General features: G+C 44.9%; 1 protein-coding gene across 3 annotated transcripts in view; it reads right to left on the reverse strand.

The window, feature by feature from the left end:
* Positions 1-1881: 1881 nt before the first annotated feature.
* Smco2 (single-pass membrane protein with coiled-coil domains 2) overlaps positions 1882-21432 on the reverse strand; it is a 29589-nt gene continuing 10038 nt past the window's right edge. For all 3 annotated transcript variants that reach the window (XM_087903946.1, XM_087903947.1, XM_087903948.1), the window contains exons 4-9: positions 20371-20520; positions 18356-18431; positions 16068-16124; positions 12266-12322; positions 11234-11409; positions 1882-2138 (exon numbers count right to left, since the gene is read on the reverse strand). In XM_087903946.1, coding sequence (XP_087760072.1) covers positions 1940-2138; positions 11234-11409; positions 12266-12322; positions 16068-16124; positions 18356-18431; positions 20371-20520 — 715 coding nt within the window. In that variant the 3' untranslated portion in view covers positions 1882-1939. The remainder of the gene's footprint in view (positions 2139-11233; positions 11410-12265; positions 12323-16067; positions 16125-18355; positions 18432-20370; positions 20521-21432) is intronic.

A 21432-nucleotide genomic window follows, 5' to 3' on the forward strand; every position in this document is an offset into this window, starting at 1 on the left:
ATACACATACACACACTCACATATATACACACATACACATGCACACATACACACACCTACCTGCACACACACCTGCACACACACTCACATATACACAAACACACATATACACACTTGCATACACACACACACAAAAAAAAAACAATTGTTGGAGTTTTCCAAGACTGTGTGCACATTGTAAACCCATGCAAGTAGAAACAGACTGGATTTTGCAGCAGGGATCCAAATGTACATGCGTACCTTCATACGTACATGTATGTACCTTCATACATCCATACATATGTACACGTCCATGTGAATGGTGACAGCACAGATATAAGGAACAGTAGCTCAGTTGGGGGAATTTGTATGATCCTGGGATTGCTGCAATGTGAAGTCAAAAATTTACAGATGGGATTGCAAGTTATGCCAAAGATAACAGACCAAGCATGGTAATACACATCTGTGATCCCTGTGCAGGAGGTTCAGAGGCAGGAGGATTGCTGCAAGTTTAACACCAACCTGATCTACCAGGGCTGCATAGTGAAATCTTGTTTCAAAATACAACAACAAACAAATAACTTCAAACAAACGCACCAGAGAAGCAATTTCCAACTTGAATTACGTTTCTTTTTTCCAGGATGACTTCCTCTTCCCTGTCGTAAAAACGCCCATGGCTCAGCTCAGGTGTCAGGACGGGGCCCACACTGCACAGCCCTCTCTGCCCGTCCCTCTTCATCTGTCATACAACCAAACACACGCCATCTGTCCCACCATGTCTACCTCGCCATCACTGGGTCCCAGGCTGGGCTCTGACTTTGTATGAAGTTGAGAGTGCGTCTCATCTTCTGGTTCTCCTGCCCCACCTCCGAAGTGCTAGGATCACAGACACACCACCACATGTGGTTTAACGTGGTGCTAAAGACTAAAGTCAGGGCTTTACCCACTGAGCCAATTCCCTGCCCTTTAACCAGCCCACTCCAGGTACAGTTCCACCAGGCTTGCACAGCTCAGTTAAAACTGCTTCTCATGGTAAGAACAAAGCAGTTCCACATTACCTGTGATTGGGGATAAAACATCTAACTTCCCTACTTCCCTACCTCACTGAGAATTCTTTTGATTGTAAACAACAGAACTAGATCTGGCTGGTTTAAGCAGAAAAATAAAATGGATTTGCACGTGCGTGCACACACACACACACAAATTCCAAACATCTCAATTCTTTGCATAAATTTTCTTAAAATTCTCAGAGATATCTGATATAACACACTGACACCTTGCGTGTGTGTATGTATATGTGCGTATGTGTGCATATGTGTGTATGTGTGTGTGACTGAGCATGTCTGCATGCAAGTATGTATATATGTGTTCATGATTACGCTCATGGGTGTGCGTGCCTGCGCATGCTGCCTCACAGAAAGGCAGGAGCAGTGTCGGAGGGCCTTAGTATCTGTCTTTGTAAGAAAAGATAGATCTTTCAAAGGTTGTCAAGGGGAAGGATGAACATTGAGAAAAATCAAGATATGCTCACTACTGCTCTGGAGCCCCAATCCACAGAAGGAATTCTTCCTTCTTGCATACCTCAGAAGTCAAAACAGGGACAGGAGGAGCAATGGGGAGCTAGTACGTTCGTGATTGTCCCTAAGTGCTCAAGATGGGAAGTGATTAAAGCCATCACTGTGAGAGCTGGGCCTCCCGGCACACATAGGGTCCCAGGAACTGGGAGACTGTGGCAAGTGATGGTGAATTTGAGACTAGCCTCTACTACAGAGCCAGGGAGGTTGTGTTTAACTAGTGAAATCCTTTTCACTTTTTCTGCGATCAACTGAATATTATATAATAACAAAATCCTTTAAAAATACTGGATGGCGTCTTTTGAAAAATAAGCCAACCACTACAGCATAAGAACATGTAAAATTTATTGGAGAGGAAGAGAGCCGGCATCAGTAACTTCGGGTCTTTAGGATGGTAACAAGGCCTCCGCTTCCAAATTCAGGAAAGGTGCCATCATCTCCCGGAGCTCCCACATGGTGCGGTGTCCCAGCACACTGGGCAGCACCCTTTCGAAGAGAAATGTGGCGTCCACGAACAGTATGTAACACGACAGGCCAGTGATGGTGACCACATAGACCATGACGAAGAGCTTCAGAGCCTGCTTCCTAAGGCAAAGCAGACACATGTGTTTAGACGCATTGAAGGTGCGGACCTGCCGTTCCCTCCGCTTCGCCCCGCCCCGGGGCAGGGATGGCGGGGTGGGGGGTTGGGGGGGGTCTCTGACCGATGACCACAGTCTGTAAAAGGAGGAAACCGCGCATGAGCCCACACGACCTCATTTGGTCGCTTTTGCTTTTTGTGTTAATGTACCCTTTATGGATACAGTTGGAGCCACATTCGTCTGTTTGATACCATAGGAGGGCTGCTTTTGACTGACTTTTAAAGATGTATTAATTTTCTGTCAACTGCAGTATTTCTTTTCAATGGTGCATGATCACCAAGCACATGACATCATACACAGTGGCATATAAAATTATACTGCACATTGCACGCTAGAGTGGATATAAAACAGCTTCTTACTGTGTTCACTGTGTCCCAATTGGCATTCCTCTAATGGACAATATCATTGCATGTGCTTTCATGTGGTCAGTGGCCATCTGTGCACCTTCTCTGGCTGTATTTTTTTCCTGGCATTATAAAAGTTCTTTATATGTCATAGAGACTAAATCCTTAATTCTCATAATTCTGGAAACGTTTTCTATATATATAAACACACACACACACAAACACACAAACACATATATATGTAGATATGTATGATGTGGGATTCCCCTCTATATGCTATGAATACTCTTGGTTAATAAAGAAAAGTGCTTTGGGCCTATAGCAGGGCAGAATAGAGGTAGGCAGGAAAAAATAAACTGAATGCTGGGAGAAGGAAGGCAGAGTTAGAGAGAAGCCATGTAGCCCCACTGGAGACAGACCCAGTAAGCCACAGTCTCGTGGAAATACACAGATTAATGGAGATGGGTTAAATTAAGATGTGAGAGCTAGCCAATAAGAAGCTAGAGCTAATAGCCCAAGCAGTGATTTAATTAATACAGTTTCTGTGTGGTTATTTTGGGTCTGAGGTACCAGGCGGTCAGGAAACAAACAAGCAACCTTCTACAACAAATTGGCGTGCCAACGTGCTCAACTAAATCCATTTAAAACCTGAGAAAGTTTAAAAAGGAATTCTAGACACAAAAGAAAACAAAGTTAATTATTTTCTCCAATGAGCTCTGTTTGCTAGAGAAGGTTTCCTGACTTCTCTAGCAAAAAAAAAAAAAAAAGAAAGAAAGAAACAAACAAACAAAAAACTGTGCAGTTTCAAAATGGCAGCTTCGTGGTTCACAAACACAAATGGCTCTGACTCTTTCAGGTGGTCTGGGTATGGAGCATTTAAATGGGGTTTGTGAGCAGAGTGTTACAACTTGCTTAATGGTGACATAGACCTGCTGCAACCTGACCCTGGATCTGGGGCAGAGAGAATGGCTCTCAGAGGTAGTGACCAGACTTCCTCCAACATGTTGGGCTGGACAGAGCCAAAAGGCAAAGCAACCTTAGTCATAGTAATGTCATTTAGCTTTTTAAGAAGCACTTCTGGTCAGAAAAGGATTACAGATATGCAATAAAGACAGATTCAGACATAAAATACCTCTAAATGAGACACACTGTATTTTAAAAAATGTATGTAGGCTTGGGAGAGAGAGGGAAAAAAAGTATAGACAGTTATAAAAGAAAGTAAATGGTTTTTAAAAAAACAAAACAAAGTCTTTAAAGAGACAGAGGACAGACAGTCATAGATTAAAGGAGTAAAGATAATAAAATAAATATTAAACTTGTAGAAAAAGTAATAAAGTAAAGAAAAATAAGCCACACAAAGATGGAATATACACAGAGAGTCTGGATTATGCATATTATTGTGTTTTCTTTGAATTTTTTGACTGTTAAAGAGCTACACAATGAGAGACATGTCACTGTAATTGCTGAGTTCAACCAACATAAAGTTATCTTGATTCCAAAACTTATTGGTTTGGAAAAGAAGTTCTTCTTTTGTTTCCACAGAAGATGAGAACCTGTGAATTAATTCCAGACTAATGTGGTTTGATGGACCAAGATCCCCTGAAAAGTTACCTTGAACACCCCTCAAAAAATTACTTCACCCAATAAATAGCAGGAAGAAGCTTGAACAGAACTACACCCATATTCCCAAATGTTGTCTATAAATGTTAGTTTACTTTTAAAGAGGAGTATGCTATAGAGGTTTGCATTGGAATGGATCTTGGTTTATTGATACAAATTTAAGGTCAATTTTGTTATATGTATATTTCTGCTCTTGTTTAAGGTATTGTGTTTGTGCAGCTCATTTAAAATGTAATGTATAATTAAGAAATACAGGTTAATAGACAGTCATCTATAATAGTCAAGCTTGTAGTCATGTTAGTTAGGTTTTCCAGATGTACGGAGATGTACTTCAGCTACATAGGTATTCTTCAAATCTTTCAAAGACTACAGAATATGGCATTTAAAATGTTTTAAGAAACTAAGACTTTTCATGACAATGAGACACAGCTGCTCCTGGCAGTACCAATTACTTCAAGAGGATGATGGGCATTGAAGAGGCTCCTTATGAAGTTTGTTAGCCATTTGGACAAGAACTGTTTTTGCCTGGACTGCTTGATGTTATGCTGTATAAACTGGACATGCAGGACCCACAGAGAGATGACTGCTGAACTTGCTTGAAGGTGAGATGATCCTTTAGGGGTTCCTGCTTCATGAAAGAGTCTGCCAGACATTCTGCAGGACACAGAGGGAAGTGGCCACAAAATGACAGTATAGGTGGAACCAGGCTTCTTTACAACAGCTCTGCATTGTATCAGCCCTAACGCCAACCTCTACACACACCAGCAGCTTCGGTGGTATCTTTTCCTCTTCCAGCCCTCAACCACAGCCTTCATGGCCACGGTTGAGCTCTTTGCTAACATTCATCTCTGGTTGCTTTCCATAGCCAAAAACTTGACCGTTTGGTCCTCCCATGCTAGAGCTGCACAAGCTGTGTGGTGCATTTGATTTGGGGCCCAGGGTCCTTTGGATTTTTCTTTCTTCTTTCTCTTTTCTTTTGGACCACTTATGAGTGACCACTCAGAGTGACCTCTAGCCTCTGGCTTCTGAGTCACCTAAACCAGAGCCAGTGAGGCTTTAACACCCTGCCTGCAGAGAAGAGATGTCTTCCTATAGGCTTTGCAGTGTTTGCTACCGTTTCACACCCAGCCTATAGAGAGAAGATGCTCTTCTACAGGCCCTGTAGTGTTTTTGCAGGTTTTCATGTTTTCAGCTATGATATATACCCTCAAACTATCAGTCACCCGTCTGTAAATGCTACACTGGTGTCCCACCGGATCTGCTTTTCCTCAAACTGTCCCTGCCACCACTACTGCAGCCAACAAGATCGGTCGGATCCACGAGGCAGCTGTTTTCAATTCTAGCCTTTGCTCCCTGCCGTGGCTTGTGGTGCAGCAGCTCAGGAACAGGGTGGATCACACCTCTAGGTTTCTTTTGTTAAAATTCCCATGGCTCAAAAAATAGTGACTTTTTCATTCAACATGTGACTGCTGCCATTTTGACTGGGGTCAGGTGACCTCACCACCATCTTAACTGATGACCAGATTGGGTGACCAAGTCCTACCATCTTTACTGAGGTATTCCTTTCCTGGTCCCCCTGTGCTGACTCTGTTGTATGTGTGCTTTGTGCAGTGGCATGCCTTTGGTAGGGTCCACCAAAGCATCCACTTCACCCAATTCCTGTTCACTCTGTGTGTGTGTATACATACATGTAACTTAAATGCACCTATGTTTACTGTTAAATGCTATAATTGTTTGTTCATTGTATCTCGTTCCAGACTACAAAGTAATATGTCTCATGTTTTAAACTGGTATGTACTTTTAAGTTTCTTACAAAAATACTTTATATTTAATCCAACACTGCTTTACCTGTTGAGAGCCAGTACAGTCAAGCTTGGAACCAGTTCTCCAGGCAGATTCTGTGCTGTAGTTATAACTCATCTATACCTGATAAACAGCCCTCAACTGCTCAGATATCTGGAGAATATGGCATTTAAATATTTAATTATTAGAAACTTTTCATAACAAAAGGAGACAGGTTGGCTCCTAGCAGCAGCACTCTACTTCCTCCAAAGACAGAAGACAAATGGGCACAGAACAATGTCCATCTGCAATTCGCTTCAGCTGCCAAGCGCTGACCACTGGGGAAAACTGCCTTTCATCTAAACTAAAGACTTCCAGATGTGGACAGAATCGTTGGAATTGACAGCCTAGCTACTCAGGTCAAGGTAGGTTTGTCTTCCTACAGATTTCTTAGTTCACAGGATCTTTTAGAGCCTGGCAGGACCTATGCTAAACAGCAAACGGCAAATACAACCTTCAGCTACCATGGAGGACCAAAGAGTAGCTCTAGATGCCAACCAAGTAAGTTCTCTGTCGTTTTTTAAGCAGTAACTCAAGTAAAATTTTATCCTTCTCAAAGATCTCTGATGCAGTTTGACAGCTGAGAGGTTTTGTCAGTTTAAGAGGACAACCTTACTAAACAAATTTTAGTAAAATACAAATACAAGTTGTTAAGGTGTCCACCTGCAAGTTATAAAGGTGTGAGGACAAGTGCACACTATCAGATTTCTCTTTCACGCTGCCTTCCATAGTCTTAAAGATACTTTTCATTATGCAAAAAAATCTGTCACAGTCATTCTGATATAAATGTATGTTTTCACAAACCCAAAAAGATTCTTGTAAGTACCAGGGAGCCGAATTAAAGGATCCACCTTAAACAGGTGAGATATACCCTTCTCAATTCCCTGGTCCTAATTTTTTTTCCTAAACTTAACTTTGTCCTCTGTTCTGCCAATACCCTTAACAGGTGTAAGAGACACCAGACATTTCCATACCACAAACACCAGACAGGAGCAAAGAGATCAGCTACCCCAGGATGTGACCAGCACCCAGCCTTCTCAGGTTCCTCTCACAAGACTATGCCAACAAATAAGCAGGAAGCAGTCTTGAGAATCTGTCGTGCCAATTCCTTTAACCTGTTATGCCTAACTTCCCACCTTTTCATTATAAAACAGAGATGGGAGTGTAATGGTCCCTTTAAGAGACAAGCCCCGCCCACTTTCTCCCCTGTCCACTGAGGCAAGCAGACCTTCCTTTGGCTTCTGGCCTGAGTCCTTTCCTTTCCCCCCTCTCTCCCTTCTCCCCACTTCCCCCCCCCCTTTGCTCTGTTTCTCTTTCTCTCTCTGCCTTTCTCTCTGCTCTTCCCCCTTCTCCCTTCCCTCCTTTCCCTTTCCCCTCCATAACCCACTAAATAAATACCCATTTTCTCTGCATGGCATGCCTCTGTCTCTCGCCTGCTACAGCTGAGGGTCCTCGTGGGACTCGCTGCCCTGTCACTCCCTGCCTGGGACCAGTGCCTTCGTGGTCCACATGGTCTCCTGCCCGCTGCTACCACTCGGAGACCTGCAGCATTTAACTTTTACCATAACAGGTATCACACACATCTATACCCTCCAGAGAGGGAACCCACAACAGACCATGTCCAACTTCGTGAACGAGTGAGGTTTTTGGGGGGGTATTTACAGGATTATGGGTGAGGAGTTACCTGCAGGAGCAGAAAGGACTCAAGACAGCTGCATCAACCAATGCCCACCCCAGCACAGGGGACAACTCACAACGCTGGGAGCCTGAAGCCCACTTCGCAGCCTTGCAGGCAGCTCAATAAGTTAGAGAGTGAGCTTTTTAGGTGCCTCCATTGTTCGAAATCTCTTGCTAGCTCCTGGCTAGTTTCTGCCTCCTCCAGACAACTGCTCTGGTCTGAGTCTTTCTTGCAGCCGGACTTCTTTCCATATGAGGGCTGGAGAGGGGGGGGATCTCTGAGTTTTTATTGTTTACCCTGGCAAAAAGGGGCCTGGTGAATCTCGTCAGTTTCAGGGACTTCCTGAAACTATTTTGAGTTGTTCACCTTCTTGCAGAAGGAGCTTCCTGCAGGATGGAATGTTTTCTTCTTGGAGGAAACTGTTACACCATTCCTCAGTGCGGAAATTCCAGACTAGGTGGCCCTGAGCTTCAGGGACAGTCTCCTGTCCTCACCTCCCATCTTTCTGTGGGAATGCTGGTTGCAGATGCATGCCCTGAAACTGGCTTGTTCTGTGGGTTCTGAAGTCCTCACGCTTCAGTGACAAGCACTTCTACCCTCCCGTCTCCTTGGCCCCGGTTCTTGACAATTTTCCCACCTATTGACTCTGTGGAGGAGAATGTTTTCTGAGGTCATTACCATTTTCGCTGTCATCACTCCTTATTTGGCATTTCCTGGGTGTGGTGTGTGTCCCAGAATGACAAAGACAAGATCCCGGTTTCATAGTTCACAGAGTGTTAAGAAGAAACAGAACTGAAACAATTGAGCTGCAGTATGATGTTGGAGCCGTGACCCAATGATGTGCAAGGACAGAGGCTGTCACAACCAGACAACAAAAAGATGACTCAGAACTGAAGGGACACTGGCCCACTCAAGCATGTGGCTCTGGCAGACCTTGCCCTTCTCCCAGTTCCTTCTGCCTTGCTAAAAACCACTAGCTTACATTCCTAAAGCTAACCACCAAAGTCTATTCCCTTGTTTGGCCACTTCCTCCTCCTGAGGCTGACTACCAAAGTCCAGCAATCAAAAGCCCCCTTTGGTTCACCTAACGAACATGCCCAATTAAAACTAAACACCTCATGCTAACCCAGGGTTTTCCCCGTTTGCCTTTATAAACTGCCATTTGTCTGTGTATCATATCTGTCCCCCTCTATCCAGAGGCGGGACAAATAAACACCCCTTCCTCTTTCCCTTCTCCCTCATCCTCTGTCTCCTGTACCACTGCATCCTAGCCCATTCTAACACAGACCTCCCCTTTCCGCCTCTTAAAAATGACAGTCATTTGCTGCTGTTTTTCTGCCTGAGTCTGAAAGCAGTCACTTTTTTTTTTTTTCAGTTTTTTCCCCACTTAAAAAAGGATCTCTGTGAAAACGGGTGTTTGGGTGTGGTTTGTGCCTAATCTGGGGTCTGGGAGGAAGCCCCCACCGTGCAGGGATCGCTTTCAAAAACAACAACTGGAAATCGCTCCAGAAGGCAGGGTGCTGAGGGCTCTGTCTGAGTGGGTGGCTGGAAATGAAGGGCGGGAGGTCTTTTCTGGAAGAAAGGACTATTTCTCCAAGATGTTGTGTCGGCGCTGTAGAAGGAGCGCTGTAGAAGGATTCAGGACTCAGGAACTGGGCGAGGATGGTGGTCCACACCCCTAATCCCAGCACTGAGCCCCAGACAATCTTGTCAAGGCCATCCTGAGCTACACGGGGAGCCCCTGTCTCAAAAGAGAAGTTTCGACCTTTTCCATGAGCATGTCTCCAGTACTGCATAAGGAAGAGGCTCCCCAGCATATACCCAGAGAACTCCATCTCCCACCCCGGAGCTACATGCATATCCATGTTCGTTGTTATGCTATTTACAGTCCAGGGAAATTGAGCCAACCAAGATGTCCATCGACAGATAAATGGGTAATGAAAACATGATGCATATATACACTATGGAATACTGTTCAGCTCTCAAGGAGAAAGAAATCACAAAGTTTGCAGGAAAGTGGATGAACTGAGAATATATGCTATCATCACGGTCAAGCGATCTTACAAAGAAAGGAAATATTTTCTCTCGTCTGCACATCCCAGCCTGAAATGCATACATGTTTATATGTAAACATCAGTAAGTGCGGGGACTGTGTGGTATTCCGAAAGGATCCTGGAGAAGGGTGGTGCCGGGTGGAGGGAAGGAAGATATGACTCGTGAGAGAAGCTACCAAGTTCATTTCTTTTCTGGTTTCGGTTCGGTCATAGTGTTTTGATTTTTCTTTTTTGTGGTAAGTGAATAAAAATCCAGCTGATGTGAAGTGTGAAACCCTAAGCCCCCCAGCTTCAGAGCCACCACTTCAGAGAGCCCTCCCAACTGCACAGGAACGCACCGAGACAAGGTCTGGGGCTGGGCAACTGTTTGAATGGCTACCTTAATCTGGCTGTGTGCAAGTTTTAGCTGTGAGTTCTTATCAATACAGTGATTTTATTTTTTCAAAGGAAGGTGAAGGGGAGCGATCTTGTCAAGCAACGCTGTCAAGTCTGCTTCATAAGTAGCTTCCTTTGGTGGAGATGGTGACCAGAGCCTGTGAATTCCATTCTTTAACCTGTAGACAGCAGAGCTGGAGACATGGCACGGTGGACCTAGGTCCAGTCCCCAGCACCCACAGGATGGTTCGCAACATCTGCAACTCCAGTCCTAGGGATCCAGGACCATTCTGACCTCCCTAGGTGCCAGGCATGTGTATGGTGTATGCACACACATGCAAGCAAACACCCAAACATGCAAAATAAAGTAAATAAACCAAAAAACTTTTACTTTTTAAAAAAAAATAATGTAGATAGATGTACTGGGGTGTTTCTCGGTGGTAGAACACTTGCCTAGCCTACGTGAGGTCCTAAGTTCCGTCACCTGCACTGCACACATCTAAAAAGATTTGGAAAGGTATTGTATACAGGTGAAACATAGGTAGTACGTATAGACAGGGTTATCTAAAGTAATCAGAAAGCTATCTCTGCCCATACACTTTTCTTTTCGTTTTGGTTTTTCAAGACAGGGTTACTCTGTGTTAATAGTTCTAGCTGTCCTGGAACTCGCTCTGTAGACCAGGCTGGCCTCAAACTCTCAGAGATCTGCCAGCCTCTGCCTCCCAAGTGCTGGGATTAAAGGTGTGCGCCACCACTGCATGGCTTGCCTGTATACTTCTTAATACAGTAGATGTATAGCTGAAACAAAACAGTCTATGACTTCAATTAACACACAAAATTTACAAAAGAAAATAGCATGAATTATTCAACACTTGAAGATGTGCAGTGGGCCTTAGAATAGTTAATATGTTGAGAAGCTAGACACACGTGCACATATGCACGCACACGCACATGCAGGTACACAAACATGGAAGGCACACACGCGTGCACCTGGTCTCACTATGTAAACCAGTCTGCCCTAGAACTCAGAGGTCTCCCTGCCTCTGCCCCCGAAGTGCTGTGATTATAACACCTGATGACGTTGGATAAGTTCATCCAGCCCATGCCAGCCCCTGGTCTTACTCACCACACCGCACTGTAGGGAGCAGACTGTGGCCCTGAAGGGGTCGGAGAAGCCTCAGGAAGCAGGGTCTCTGATTGCTCCATATTCAAGTCTTCAGAGCTTTGGGAGTCTGTCTCCCTTCTCTGCATGTGGTACACCTCCAGCTTAGTGTTCAGGATGTTTATTTCCTTATAAAAGCTCTGGGGGGGGATTTAAAGAGCAATCAACTATCTTTCCTTAATAAAAGAAAATTCTCATTGTCTCCCAGTCTCATCCAGTTGTCATCCAGCAACAGAGGACGTCTTTCCCTCCATGACACTCCAGGTGGCCAATAGCAAGGCACACTCAGTGACTCACACACAGTTGGGGGAGAGAGGGGAAACCCACGTGCTAACTTTTAACTACTGGAATGACACCCTGTGCTGGATCTGTGTATTCAGGCTGGCCATCCATGCCACACCTACAGTGGGCGCCCACCGGGACTCTATTAGGACACAGACTAGATAGGAGTGTGCAGCCAACTACAGGAGCATGTACAAGGCTTGTGAAACATAACACACGACTAAACGCCCATGTGCATTAGTGTGAGAGGCATGCTCAGGGGTGCGGCTGAGGCTGAGTGGGGTCAGGACCGTGTACCCAGTGATGCTGATGAACCAGCACCTCTGAGTGGGAGGGTGGTAGCCCATCTGTCTGCTATTGTTCTACATGTTCAAGTCCCAAGCGCCCCCCCCCCCAACTCCGTGTCTAAGGTGTCAGAGAAGAAACTCAAAGATGAACTTATGTCTCTGGATGTGAGAGACAGGAGAGGTCTGGGGAAGAGATGTCTTGCAGAATGAAGGTGTGGACGTAGAGAAAAGCTCCAGATGACTAAGGCACGGGAAACACCAGACACCGGCAGGGTTCTTTTGGCCCAAGGCAGAGCCTGAGGGATGGAAACGAAGACGTGTGACCAGAGACCAGAATAAGGTGTAGTTTAGCCTCCTGGGAAAGAACCGCCAGGTTTAGCCGGAACGCATCTGAGCTGCTTGGATGGGTGGACTCGGGGCATCTCACCTCTATCCGTTCAATTAGTTTCTCCTTTAACTCGCGAGCTTCGTTGCAAGCGTCAACCTAAAACGATATCCACGGGTCTGAGAACACTGGCAAACGCGCCTTCCTGGTTTAGATAATTCAATCTCTAGCTTTGTACTACAATCAAAGTGACCGTGCTGAGATATTCACGTTTGCTCTGTGACACAGTGGATTTCTGGGTCGAGGATGCAGAGCAGGCCTACCGCGACCTGGACCCTGCACTGGGTACTCAGGTCTGAGGATGCAGCGGAGTGGTGGGGCACTCGCCTACCACGACCTGGACGCTGCACTCGGTACTCAGCACCACAGAAGCGAATGAAAACGGAACTTAGCAGAGTAAAGCTAGGCAGGAAATCTGAAGAGAGAGAGAGAGAGAGAGAGAGAGAGAGAGAGAGAGAGAAGGAGTCAGAGAGATGCTATGTAGCTGCCAATGGAGATAGACGCCGCCACAACCTTTACCTGTAAGCCACAGTCTCAGTGGTGATACATAGATGAATAGAAATGGGTTAATTTAAGATGTAAGAGCTAGTTAGAAATATGCCTGAGTCATTGGCCAAACACTGTTGTAATTAATATAGTTTCTGTGTGATTATTCGGATCTGAGCAGTTGGGAGATGGACGAGCAGTCTCCTGTTACACAGGGCTGTGTAGTGAGACTCTGTTTCCAAAAAAAAAAAAAGAAAGAAAGAAAGAAAGGAAGGAAGGAAGGAAGGAAGGAAGGAAGGAAGAAAGAAAGAAAGAAAGAAAGAAAGAAAGAAGGAAAGAAAGAAAGAAAGAATTAACTTAGGGGCTGAGAATTTGGCTTAGTTGAAGCATTTGCCTTGCAAGCATGAGGGTAAAAGTTCAGATGCCTGGAACCCACATGGGAGCTGTGACAGGCATGGGAGCTGCCTGAGAGGCAGAGACAGGAGCATCTCAGAGCAAACTGGTTAGCTAGACTAGCCAGAACTAGAGCACCCTGGACCAGCGAGAGACCCTGTCTCAAAATAAAATGAAGAGCAACTGAGAAAAATGCCTGATATCAACTTCAACTTCACACCTCTTGCATACGCATATACACACACACTGGTACCAGCACACACACCTGTGTCCACACAAATATATATGCACACAGCACACACATACACATCTAAATAAAAGTATAAGTTTATACAACAGCCTCTAGTCAGCTGTTCTTTCAGTTTGTTGCACTTTTTATTCCTCTTAAAGATCTAGTACTGGAGATAGGGCTCAGCAGTGAAGGACACTGGCTGCTCTTGCAGAGGAGCCGGGTTCAGTTCTCGGCACCCTCATGGTGGCTCACAACCACCTGTAACTCCAGTTCCAGAAAATCCAATGAACTCTTCTGACCTCCATGGATACTGCATGTATGTGGTACATACACAGACATACATGCTGACAAAAAAATCCATACATGTAATATTAAAAACAAAAACCCTGCACCAATATAGAAGCTGATGAAAGACTAGGTAGGTTGCTGAGGAGATAAGGAAGTAATTTTGTAACGTAGGTAAACCTTCCTAAGGTATAAATGTAAGAGTTCATCATATTAGCTTGAATATCTGGGCTCTGGCTCAGCAGGAGTGATTGACAGAGGGAAGCTCTCTCCTGTAGACTTCCTGCATCTCCGGCAGGTTGTCTGGGAGAGACAGTGCACAGTCTGGTCTTGATTCTTCAAGGTGCACTGAGAGGAGCAGACAGAGGTTTTCTGTTCTTTCTTTCCTTAATTTTTCTCAGACAGGGTCCCACATATTCCAGGCTGGTCTTCAATTTGCTGTGCAGTCAAGCATGAACTTGAATTCAAATCTTCTTGCCTTCGCCTCCCAAGCTGAGATTGCAGGTGTGTGCCATCAGGCCTGGTTTATGAGGGGCTGGTGATTGAACCCTGGGCCCTATTTGTGCCAATCACCGAGTCTCGGTCCTAGTCCCAGGACGGGTTTCTTGAGGTTCGGTTTCTCGTGGCAAACACTCACGCACAGCTCAGTTTCTCGTGGCAAACACTCACACACAGCTCGGTTTCTCGTTGTAAACACTCACACACAGAATCCCAACCATCCAAGGAAACAAAACTAATAAACTCAGACATCAGTCTCAAGCTACAGCAGTAACCAAAATGACATCTCAACGGCACAGAAAATCCTAGAGAAAAGTGACCTGTGAAAAAGCAAGTTCTAGACAGGTGTATCTGATGACAACATTATTCAGTGTAAATAAATGTGACGTTTAGAAGAACACAGACACACAAAAGGTGTTTGTAGTGATTGTCTTTGAAGGGGCCAGGTTCTTGTTTTTTGTTTTGTCTGTTTATTTGAGACAAGGTCTCTTTACCTAGCCCTGGCTATCTTGTGACTCACTCTGTAGACCAGGCTGGCCATGAGCTCATAGAGATCCGCCTGCCTCTGTCCCCCCCCCACACACACACAAGTGCTGGGATTACAGGTGTGTGCACTACACCCAGCTGATTTTCACTGTCATCTGGCTTACTTTCATATTGCTGTAGTTGCTAGAATAAGTATGTATTACTCTTGTTAGAAGAGAAAGCATTTACGTATGTTAGGTGATACTTCTGTGATGTTGGTATAAATGGGAACGGGAGAGCAAAAGTGGATTTTTACATTTTTTTTCACTTTTTACCACATTTTCTCATTTTTAACAGGTGGTACACATGCCGTGGAACATGTCTTGGGGTCATATGTAGCAGTCTCTTCTCTCCTTTCACCATGTGGATTCTAGGGTCAAACTCAAGTCGTCAGGTTTGGCGGCAAGTTGCTCAACCCACTGGGTTCTCTCTCTGGCCTGAGAGATGCTTTTTATCTGGAATTGTGGGTGAGTCACTTTGTCTGTGTGTGTGTGTGTGTGTGTGTATGTGTATATCTGTGTCTGTGTGTCTGTGTACATGTCTGTGTGTATCTGTGTGTCTGTGTACATGTCTGTGTGTATCTGTGTGTCTGCGTGTATCTGTGTGTGTATGCTTATATGTGCCTGTGTATATGTGTCTGTGTGTATATGCATGTGTGTGTGTCTATATGTGTATTTGTATCTGTGTGTTTACATCAGTTTGTGTGTGCCTGGTGTGTCTGTGTATTTGTATGTATGTGTGTATGTCTCTGTGTGTATATCTGTGTCTGTGTCTATATCTGTGAGCCTGTGTATGTGTGTGTATGTGTCTCTGTGTTTATGTATGTGTGTGTATCTATATGTGTATTCATGTGTGTGTATCTGTCTCTGTGTTTATGTATGTGTGTATCTATGTGTGTATGCATGTGTGTATCTGTGTATGTATACACATGTGTGTCTGTCTGTTTATACATGTATGTGTGTCTGTGTGTGTGTACCTGTGTCTATATCTGTGTATCTGTGTATGTGTGATGCATGTGTATCTGTGTATGTATACATGTGTGTGTCTGTGTATATACATGTATTGTGTCGGTGTGTATACATGTATCTGTGTATGTGTGTGTATCTCTCTCTCTCTCTCTGTGTCTATGTCTGAGTGTGCCTCTGTGTGTTTGTCTGTATATGTGTGTATGTGTATCTGTGTCTGTGTCTATGCCTGTGTATCTGTGTATGTGCGTGTCTCTATGTGTGTACAGTTACATATTGGACCTAGATCGCTCACACATGTCTCACAGAAGTTCTCCTACTGAGCTACTTCAACTTGGAATCCCAGGGCTTTTCTTCTGAAAACGAGCATGTGGCATGGTCTGAGGACCCTTCCTTTGGAGTTTAAATTCTATGCTTTCAAGGGTGTTTTTCCTCCTCGTTTATAAAGACATCTCATTACCTGGGCCAGTTTGATGTTCACTTCTTTTAACTGCTTTCTAATTTCTATGATCTTCTCCTGTAACACAAGGTAGACAGCACGCGTTAGAAGGAATGACATGTGGAATTGGAGTAAGACAATTAATTCTTAGGAGAAACACACGCACGGTCAACAGCTTCCGATTTCATAGCTGTTTTATAAATCGCAATACGCTGACTTATAAAAGCCAGCATCGAGTCATGTCAGTAAGGCACAATTGGTGACTCTGGAGAGAGGACCCAGTGGTTAAAACCCAGCTGCTCTTTATTCCCGGCACCTGCACGGTGGCTCACACCTGCACAGCGGCTCACACCTGCATGGCGGCTCACACCTGCATGGTGGCTCACACCTGCCTGTAACTGCGGCTCCAGGGGATCTGATGCCCTCTTTGGGCCTCTGTGAGCGCCTAGGACACACATGCAGACAAACAGACACATACATATAAAACTTGTTTAAAAGTTATGATTGACCACACCCTCTGCAGGTGACCCCTCGCCAGGCATTGGGCTGATCCAATACAAGTAGCAGGAGCACTGGTCATCCTGAGCCGCAGCAACTTCAGCAGTGCGTGGTCACATTTGGGGGTGTATGTTCACCCTCCTTTGGTACCACATTTGCTCATCACCAGCCCCTGAATCACATGGTCTATTAAGGAGTTGCACTATCAAGTAGGTGAGGTTGGACTCCCCATCCTCTGCCAGGGCCATTTCTTTACTGCCCCTTCCCTTCCCCTTCAACTCCAACAACTGCCTGCCTATCTTCCGTCCCCATGGCTTTGCCTTTTTGTTAATAAATGGATTGTGAAGTCTGTGCCTCGTTGAGCTGGCATCTTTCAAACAGCTCACTGTGTCTGAAGCCACTCATGCTGTTAAGAGAATCAGGAATCTGTTCCTTTTTTATTTCAGGATGGTGTTCCCTGTGCACCCAAGATAATGGTTTATCTGTCAACTGGTGGGCATCTGACCTGCTTCTGGGTCTTACGCTCATATGTGGCATGTGGTGTGCCTTGCTTTTAGCATGCACACAAAAATGCGTAGCTCTGGCAAAGTTTTATATAAACGTGTAACACCTTATCCTTTTCTGTTATCTCAAGTGCCCCCTTAAAATACAAATCTCCCTGAATGTGGGGGCTCATGGCTGTAAACACAGCCCTGGGAAAACTGAAGCGGCTGGCTTGCTGAGAGTTCAAGGTCAGCACAAAAGGTCAAGGTGAGTGTGGAATATTCTTTTACACTGTGTGAGTATATGTCGCTGTGATTGGCTTAGTAAAGAAGCTGACTGGCCGATAGCTGGACAGGGTCAGGTTAGGCGGGAGAACCAGACTGAGGACACCAGGAAGAAGGGTGGAGTCAGTGGAGTCGGCAGCCAGACACTTTGAGGATACAGGAGGTGCAAGATGAAAGAGAGATAACGCCATGTGGCAGAATGTAGATTAATAGAAATGGGTTAATTTAAAATGTAAGAGTTAGCTAGTAACAAGCCTGAGCTACTGGTCAAGCATTTATAATTATTATTAAGTCTCTGTGCATTTATTTTGGAGCCAGTGGTCAGGACAGGTAGACTCTGCCTACAGGTTAGTCTACATAATGAGTCCCAGACCAATCCATGTTTAAGAGTCTTGTCTCAAAATGTGGCTCAGCAGGTGAAAGTATTTGCCATCAATCTGACTTAAATCCCTGGGCCCCACAAGGTAGAAAAAGAAAATGTGGCAGGTTGTCTCTGACCTCCATGTATGTGCACACGCATGCACACACCCACACATGCACAAACGTACAATAAATACATAAATACAATAAAAAATTTAAAAAATAACCATCAAACAATTTTTTTAAAAAAGCCTTTCTCTGAAAAGAATCCCTGAGAACACAGAGATAAGGAAATAGGATGCTTTGGAGGTTTGGAAATAACACAAGAACACATCAGGAAGTTAACAAAGGCCACACAGTTCACTCTTGACTTCTAAGGACACAGTTAGCAAATTCCCATTTCTTAGATGTTTTCTCAGAACTATCAGAGCTGGGATTCTGAGATTCCAACACGCAGGTCTCCTTAAGACCTGTGTTCTCATGAGGGCATCAAGACAGAAGCCTAGGAAGAGGAACACCGGGCAGAGTCCAGGATTCTGGGCATCCAACAAGGGAAGCTGTGTCCTGAGGGAGAGGCTTGGCAGCCTGGCGAGGCTCCTCTTGCCACAGAACCTTTTCCCTCTGGCTATGATCTGTTTGGTGCCCAAGGAGGGAGGTGGAGGCAGAAGTCCGAACCCAGCTTACCTCAATGTTTGCTTCCTGATCAGGGTCCTCCAGATATTCAGACTGGTTTTCCAGGGATATCACCTCATTTAGCAGGCTACAAACAGATGAAGAAATGGACTAAGTCCTGTGGATTGAGAAAACAATCATCCAACATGGGAGACACTTCTGATCTTTCCAAAATGAAGCGCTAGTCTACATAGAATGCATAGCAAAGAGATGCCAACCTCTGCTTCTCGAGAGATGGAAAGTAAAGGCACCAGATGGGAAAGAGGGCTGTTTCTCTCATGCTGGGATTGTGCCTGGGGACGTGTGGGGGGAGGCACCGAGCTCAAGCCACTGTCTGCACAGTGGGACAGCGACGTTTTTTAAACCCAAATACTGGGTATCTGGGCTTTATCCAGAGCCTTCAATTCAGTAACAAGTTGAGTGTGGTGGTGCACACCTAATACCTCTTGGGAGGTGGAGGTTGAAGGATCAGGAATACCAAGCTAGCTTAGGCTGCATGAGACACAAGGAAAGAAGAAAATAATGAATTTTGTGATGGATCAAGGAATGTCCTCGCCGTGCCGGTTTCATAATTATACGCATTTGTGAAACTCTCAGGACCTTACATTAAAAACATAATTGCCACGTAATATATAATTATACTTTCTAAAAGAGAAAATGCATAGTGTTGGGATCCGGATGCCCTTTAATGCTCTGGAGGATGAATGGTCCACCTGGATGGGGTGTGAATGAGCAGAGGACGGGTCCAGAGGAGAGAGCTAGGAACGCAGGACCTTTGTGCTAGGAAAGAGGTGGGACATGGTAGGGACACTCAAGGCTTCAGACACTGATTTCCAATAGGAGCTTCTGCTTGTCAACCATTGGTTATGTGCCAGCCTCACAACTGAACACTCATAATAAGCCAGTGATGAGGATAACTATTAGTAATTGTTTATACATGAGGAAAGGAAAGCCCTTAAAAAGGTTGATTATCTCACTCAATAAATGGGCCATCAGGAATCAAACCCAGGCTCTCTAATGCAGGGATAGCTCAGTTAGTAGAGTGCTTACCTAGCATTCATCAAGACCTGGGTTCAGATTCCAGCATGCTACAGGCTACGGTAGTACATTCCATGCTGTGGGACAATGGTCTTCTACTCTGTAAAGATTTTTCTCTTGTATTGTTTTAATAAAATGCTGATTGGCCAGTAGCCAGGCAGGAAGTATAGGTGGGGCAACCAGAACGGGAGAATTCTGGGAAAAGGAAAGGCTGAGTCTGTAGTCATAACCCAAACAACAGAGGAAGCAAGATGAGAATGCCTCGCCAATAAAGGTACCAAGCCATGTGGCTGACCCAGACAAGAATTATGGGCTAATTTAAGATGTAAAGAGTTAATAAGAAGCCTGAGTTACTGGACCAACCAGTTTATGATTAATGTAGACCTCTGTGTGTTTCTTTGGGGGCTGAACGGCTATGGGACTGGGTGGGAAAGAAACCTCTGTCAACAATTCCATATGAGGCAGAGTCAGGAGTATTAGTTCAAAATAATGCTCAGATACACAAAAAATTTGAGGTTAGCCTGGAATACTTGAGACCCTACAGGGTACAGGAGGGATAGCTCCGCAGTTAAAGCCCATACTGCTTTTGCAGGAGAACAACTTCATTTCTTGGCATCCACATGGCTGCTTCTAGATGCCTATACCTCAGACTCCAGGGGCTATGACGCTTCTGGCCTCCTGGGCACCTGTGCTTGTACTCAACTGCATGTACACATATAGGTAAAAATGATAAAATAAGTTGAGAGAGAGCACCCACTGGGTACCTGTGTGCATCCCTTTGGTAAATAACTCAGTTTTAAATTAAAAGTGTGTGTGAGAAATCATTGAGAGAGATTCAGAGAGCTCTGGTGTGAGCCTGCGATGTTTACTTCCAACCCTGAGGCTCTGCTTCTTGCCCCAGACCTCACCGAAACGCCCGCGACGTTCTGAGCTCTAAAGCCATGAGCCATCCCTCTGGCCTCCTGCCAATCCCAGTACCCAGCATTTACCTCTTCACTGTGCTTTCTGTGCTGTTTATCTTTTGTATGATGCCGTTGATCCTCTCCAGCCAGTCGACGTGGTCCGCTGCAAGTTCCTTCATTTCTACACCCATCTTGGCGTTCCAGCGGCTCAGCTTGAAGACCGAGCTCTCTGGGGTCCTGCGGAAACAGAACCTTCATCATCGGAAGCTAGCACGTGGGAAACACTTCACACAGCTCTAAACGCTCTTCCTTGGACTGACAGGTTGATCTGTGTATGTGCTTCCTAGCACCAAAATGGTGGCCATTTATTTATCTGTGTAAATAAATGATAAAGCAAAGTCTTGATAAAGCAAATAATCACGCAGACGTATATATGTGTGTTACTGAGAATCAAACCCAGGACCTCACACAAAGTAAGCACTCTGCCATGGAGCTACATGCCCAGCCCTTAAAAGTTTTATGTGGGGCTGAAGAATTGGCCCAGCTGGTTTCAAGGACTTGTTGCTCTTGTGTACAACCAGGGTTTGGTTCCCAGTGCACACGTATGGTGGTTCACAACCATCCATAATTTCAGGATCAGAGGATCCAACAACCTCTTCTGACTTCCTCAGGCACACATGCAGTGTACATACATGTGTGATGTGTGATGCAGGCAAAGCATTCACATGCAGACTTTTATTTGGTTTTGTGTTTTTTGAGACAAGGTTTCTATGTATAGCTTTGGAGCCTCTCTTGGAACTTGCTCTATAGACTAGGCTGGTCTAGAACTCACAGCGATCTGCCTGCCTCTGCCTCCCTAGTGCTAGGATTAAAGGTGTGCACCACCACCACCCAGCTCATATGTAACCTTTTTTTTTATAAAGCTTTTATGCATTTTTCTCAATACTAGGGGTTGAACCCAGGGCCTCACACAAGCTAAGAAAGGACTCTACCACTGAGCTATTGCTCCAGCCCTAAAAATAGATATATTTGAAGTCTCCTTGTATGTAATGAATGTTAGATGTTGGGTCAGGATAGTGGCAGGGAGGAGAGGGGACAGCAGGAGGTGACACACATGGCCCTAATGGCAGACTTGTAATTATGATTGAA

The sequence above is a fragment of the Myodes glareolus genome, chromosome 3 (assembly GCF_982192425.1).
Source record: "Myodes glareolus chromosome 3, mMyoGla1.1, whole genome shotgun sequence".
Taxonomy (NCBI): domain Eukaryota; kingdom Metazoa; phylum Chordata; class Mammalia; order Rodentia; family Cricetidae; genus Myodes; species Myodes glareolus.